Source organism: Tupaia chinensis, unplaced genomic scaffold (assembly GCF_000334495.1).
Source record: "Tupaia chinensis unplaced genomic scaffold, TupChi_1.0 Scaffold000492_1, whole genome shotgun sequence".
In the NCBI taxonomy this organism is placed as follows: domain Eukaryota; kingdom Metazoa; phylum Chordata; class Mammalia; order Scandentia; family Tupaiidae; genus Tupaia; species Tupaia belangeri.
In genome coordinates this window covers 1,621,015-1,627,029 of record NW_006160004.1, presented here as the reverse complement: position 1 = coordinate 1,627,029, position 6,015 = coordinate 1,621,015, and the positions used below count along the sequence as shown (strand labels likewise).

General features: G+C 45.7%; 1 protein-coding gene across 1 annotated transcript in view; it reads left to right on the top strand.

Annotated features, from left to right (window-relative positions):
- The window catches only part of BACE2 (beta-secretase 2), a gene marked incomplete at its 5' end in the record, with an annotated part of 103,759 nt that extends 100,010 nt beyond the window's left edge, over window positions 1-3,749 (top strand). Inside the window, 1 exon segment of the mRNA XM_006156388.2 lies at window positions 815-3,749. Coding sequence (XP_006156450.2) covers window positions 815-1,068 — 254 coding nt within the window.
- Between the last annotated feature and the right edge of the window lie 2,266 nt (window positions 3,750-6,015).

Here is a 6,015-nt window from a genome sequence, read left to right as displayed (position 1 = left end):
TAAAAAAAAACTCCCAAAAAAAAAAAAAAAAAAAAAAGCCAAACTCTTAGAACAAATGGACAAATCTAGTATAGATAAATAAAGTCTATTGAAACTCCCCTAACCAGTTTGAAGTGGTCACCAACTTTCTTCCCAGTTACAGGTTATTCAAGAATTTCTAGCAAATGTCACGAGATGAAGTTTTACTGCATTCTTACATTACTAACTGTGTCACAGATTAGATGCTCCATGCACTTACTGCTCCTGGTTCTGGGTCACACATGCATTCTAGAATGTAGGGCAAGAATGGGGCGAGGAGGGGCTCCTGAGCCAGTCTGACCCAGGTGGTCTGGGAACCCATTCAGGCTGTGGGGTCGGCTGCCCTGAAGACCCTCATCTTTGCCAAATGCTCTGCAGAGCATGCGCTCAGGCCCACCGATACAGCAGGTGTGGCTGAGCTTTCTGCGCAGACTCTCCTATTCCGTCTACTCTTCTCTCTCTGCAAAAAGTCACCACCAGCAGAGCTGTCACTCTGGGCATGTCTGCACTCTCACCTGTGCAGCACTGCAGCTGCGCCAGCTTCCACGAAGTACTGACCGCGTCTGCGTGTGCCCTTCTGCATGGTCCTCCCCACACCCTGCAGACCTGCAAGCATGCCCTTGTTCCTGTCCGCAGGTGCTGGGACTTCCTCAGGGCGTACACGGGTGTCTGAGCCATTGGCACTGAGTGTCACTTCAACTGAAATTCGATAAACTGTGGGGGTTATCTCTGGTCATAGGTAGGGGATACACTGCCCATTTCATAGCTGTGGATTTTCCCCCTTCTGTCTCCTCAGAGATTGCAGGTGCTCCAGTGTCTGAAATTTCTGGGCCTTTTTCAACAGATGACATAGCCAGCAACTGTGTCCCTGCCCCATCTTTGAATGAGCCCATTTTGTGGATCGTCTCCTATACTCTCATGAGCGTGTGTGGAATTATCCTCCTTGTCTTAATCATCCTGCTGATACTCCCGCTTCGGTGTAGGCATCACGCCCGTGACCCTGAGGTCGTCAACGATGAGTCCTCGCTGGTCAGGCATCGCTGGAAATGAAGAGCCAAGCCTGAACTCACGCAGCCTTGAACTCAGCTATTAAAGAGTAACACTTCCAGGGCAGCAGGACTGAGAAACGAGGCAAGGCCTCCTCCTGTGTCCTTGGTCTTAAATCTGTTCTGCTCCCAGATGCCTTCCAGAGTCACTGTATTTTGATTCCTGATTTTCTAGCTTCCAATTCTTTTCTACTTCCAAGAAAAATTATAATAATAATAATAATAAAAAAAAAACACCTCATTCTAAACCAAAACAGACTGAATTGGGCTTCAGGCTTTTGGAACTGGTCATGCCAAACTTCTAGGTGTAACACATAAAAAACAAAAAGCAAAGTAAGCCTCAACTAGTTCTCTTCTCTCTCTGATCACTGGAATAGTGAGTGTATATAATTGATAACCCCTCTCAGAAGCTTTTACTATTAATGGTATTTAAGGGTATTTTGTGCCAGGTCTCAACCTGGGTCAGAGTGATACAAGGAGGCTCCTGATGTGATGGAGGGAGAAGCAGCCTGGGACCTGATATCTGCATCCACCCCCTCTGATGTGGGGATAGAGCGGCGGCCCCTCTGTGTCTCTCTGGGTTCTAAATGGGGGCCAGAATCCACTAGGACATCTTCACACAACAGGAGAGTGTTCTCACCAGCCTCTTCTGAAATGGAAGGCCTTTTGCCCTTCGAGGAAGAGTGGGAAGAAAAACCTGCTCTTTTGTACCCAATACTTCTGTAGTATTGTTGGTGTAAACGAAAAGAAAAAAAAAAAAAAAACTACCTCTTTTGAGACTTTTCCCAGGGTCCTGTGCCTGGGTGGGGGTACAGGCAGCCTGATTCCAGCCATGGCCCTCACCCATAAGAATCCTCATCCCAACAGGTGAGACATAACTGGTGCTTAACCACGCATCTGACCAGAGAAGTTCTGCCACCAAGCTGGTCGTTAGCACTTGCGTTTACTCTTACTTCAAATTAATGTAGTGTTTTCATTGGGAACATAAATTCGATTTCACTAGATTGGTGGTTTCTTTTACCAGTTCTTTGGAAGTAGATTGACTGTCATCATCTTGAGAAATAAAAGCTCATACTTCTGCCTGACCATTGGGGAAGATGCAAGACATGAAAAGGACCTGGAAGGAACTACTTCTCCCCGTGCTTTGAAGCTGTGTGCTTCCCTGTTCAGAACCCCCTAGATGAAGCATACCCATCTCAAGTAGCTTAACCAACCTGTCTAGCAATCGATCTGTGATTTCTTTCTTTTGGCGTGCTCAATCTTTGGTGACAGGTATGCAGCTGTGTCCTTCTCTGGGAAAAATCCCACTTGCTATCACTATTTGAGGCCTTTGCCAAATACAAGAGGAAGCCTGTAAGTCCTGTGTAGCCAGCTTCACATCTGAAGCAGACGATCTGGAGCAGGGTTCAAAGCCATTTTGCCTGGTCTCACTCGTGTGCCAAGTTCAGTGTTCACTTAGCATTGTTATTTGGGTGAGCTGGAGAAACAGTAAAATTCTGCCAGCAGTGATGAGGCCCCCTCTGCAGGACTGTCATTTATGAGATGTTTCAGCCATCTGCTCTGCTTCTTGGGCCCCCTGGTCACCTCCAAATGGAGAAACGGGGGCCACTTAGGCATGTCATGGTGTCCTCGCACACTCTCCAGCAGCCAGAAGAAACTTCAGTGAGAATCTCATGAGAGATTTGAATTGCATCTTAGAAGGAATATGAGAGTGTCGAATGGGAAGTGAAGATTCTGTTACTCAGATGCTCATTACCATTCTGGTCTCAGCTAGTTAGGGCTAATCATTGCAAAGTGCAATTCCCAGCCAGAAATCTCTGAAAGTCGGGAGTTTGCTTCATGTCCTGTTGACTTTTCCATTGGTTCCTGTTTCGGGGGCCACTTTGCATAGAAATGAAGCCAGCACTTCTAGACTGTGCCTTCTCCTGGCTGTGAAAAATCCAAACCCTTCAAGTAAAAGGAGGGAATTGCAGGTGTGACCCAGTTAGCTGTGCTGCTTATTTCTTTACCCAGGCATCTTCTGTGCCACTGTATTGTGTGAGGTTTCTGAGGTAGGGTGGCTTCCACTGAGGCAGATTAGCAGGCACTGTTCTCAGAGTACAGGATAATAACAGGGTAGGTATCCAGGTAGGGTTGTTGAGTGAAGTTTGCTAAACGACCCTGCATTTCAGATCAGATTTCTTTACCTTTTCATCTCAAATGTTACCGAATGTGACATTTTAATGGAAATACCTAAGTTACAAAAGCATAACTTAGCAACAAGAATGAAATAGACAATTGAAGACGGGACATTTTCCTGGCATTTTTTTGCTGAAAATTGGACTTTGAGTCAAAACCTTGTTAGTGACACCCACCTCCTGAGTTACATAAATTGATACTTAGCTTGGCAAACTTTCAAGGAGGTTTGCTTTGAAGGGGAGAGGAAGTAGCAACTGAGTTGTCATTTGTACTTTGTAATACACTGTGGAAAATGTGGGGCCCTTGCCTGAAAAATACAACTTTCAATTAAGTTGTTGTCATGACCTTTGTCAGCTCTCAAATGGGAAATGGATGCTTCCACAATATTATTTTAAATAAGATAATGCTTTTTATTCTTGATAACTGATTTGGAAGTCTGAAATGAAATCTCGCCTTTGGTAACTGAAACTGAAACTGTTTATTAAAAAGAGCAAGAAGCAAGATGGATATTGATTCTCTCTTTTTTTTTTCTTTGGGAGCTTAAAAGAACCCCAAGTGCTTGGCATAAGTTCTCCTGGCATGTATCATGCGCTTCTTGGAATTTCTTCTGAACAAAAAAACAAGTACCGGCATTAAAGAAACAGATGCCCTGTGTGTGACCACAGGAGTGTTTTTCCTAAACACATTCTACTTCTGAACATTTGGGAGGACTTTTCCTGATTCACTGTGGAACCCACAGGTTTTGGTTGGAGATAAACATGGGGTCAGGTACTGTCCAGAATTAGTAATTCCTAGTAAGTCAGCATGAGTGATTCCGTAGACCTTTGGATAATAGATTTTTGGGAAGCAGTTGTGACGTGGGGATTCCATCTAAGAGGTGGAGGGATTCTCTATTTAATTAATATGCTTGACACATGAATAGGAATTGGAGGAATTCCTCTTGCCATGTCCCTGCTTGGGGGAGCTGCCGTGGACCGTTCAGTTCTAAATTCTGGCCTGTTGCCACTCACTATCATTGGGAATAAATCGCTGCCCAACAGTCTGTTCCATAAACAACAATAATTGAGTTTCACAGACTTTATCCTTATTAGTGGAAACCAAATAATTGGGTGGAATCCCAGTGTGTTTTCTCTTGCACAAACTTATTAGAATTGATTATAGAACAGTTTGGAGGAAAAACTTGCCACTAAGATTTTTCTTTATTTAGGAAGAACAACCAAACACCACAAGATGTGGAATTATGGGTTTTACCAAGAGAGGTGCTAGATTTTTGAATGCCAGGAAAACAGCACACTGCAGAAGTAATTCTGTGCATTTTTGGTGGGTTTTAAGAATTTCAGTCTTCAACTTATGGCATTTTACCAATTACATAGTAAGCTGGAAAAATAGATTTTGAGAAGGGGGGAGGAAAATAACATAATTAAAAGTGTGCCGGCAAATTAGTTCTTTTGGAAAGGGCACCTTAATTCCAGGCATCCCACATTTCTTTTGCCCTTAAAGTTGCTGAATGTATCAGAGTCATGATTTCTTTTACGGAGCTCCCTACCCTAAGCCTGCAGAATGTTCATGCTGGAGTCCTGTGTCAAAGCCAGCATTGACAAGTGCCTGGTACCCTGGGTGTTGACCGTGCCTCCAAGGATTGGCTCATTTAAGGGATGAAAAGAGAGTATGGTTGGGACTTGCAAATTCCTGAGTCTGGGAACTGGTGTGGAGTGAGGAGGAGCCAGAAGAAGAGGCGGTTGTATCCCTCAGTTGACAGTTGGCCATGAAGGTCTGGACCAACTGAGACATCCCAGGATACCAGACTCACCTCATCGCACCCAAGCATCTGGAGCAGCTTGCTTTTAGGATTTCCTAAGGACCATCTCACGATCAGCCATTTTTCCAAGAGGAACAATCGAGCAGAGAAAAACATGGACATGAATTGTAGCTATATCTAATCCATCTATGCTGATAAGGTTGGAGATACCTGAACTCCCAAGGCTGTGCACTAGGAAGTCAGAGGGCAGGAGACTGAGGCCAAGGGAAATTGGCAAGCTTCTCTGTGAGGTCTGAGCATCTGGGAAAGGCTGCTGGCAGCAGCTGCCCTGAGAGAGAGTCTCACTGAGCCAGGGGACTCAGACCTAACCATTTTCACCCAACCCTGCTAGACCAGCCCACAATTCTGAAAGCATGCAGGGTGCCGACTGGACTCTTCCAGAAACACCTTCTCTCAGAGTCTCTTCCAGAGAGAAGCTTGAGGGGCACCACAGACTCCCCTCTTGCTGTCATCCTCTGAGCCCTGATCTCCAAGGTGCCCTTGGGCCTCTTTCTGGTGCCCCAGCAGATCTGGAGCCCACCCCAGTCCTACTCAGAGTCAGTGCAGGAGGAGCCTGGGGAATCCATGGACAGTGTTTCCCGTGAGTCTCATGCACACGAAGCCCAGCTTTCAGACTTAGTTGGTGGGCACCCTGCTGGTGAGAGTGACGTCCTGAAGGAGGTGAAGACTGGTAGCCATATCTGCTGAATGTGGAAGCAACAACAAAGTCAGGCCTCTTAGTGGCATCAATGTGTCTGTAAAATCTCTAGTGACACTAGAGACTGGATCAGGTGTTGTGAGCACACAGCTTTTCAGCCAGTCCACCTTAAATGTTCTCCCCTGCCCTGGGCTTGTTGCAATCAGCTGTTACGTACAAGTGTCCCAGGTTCCTCAACCAGACTGCACTGTGCAACTTTGATAGCATGCTTACTCTTGAGCCCGCAGTGATGGGGCTGCACCAAGAGGCCCTGTCCA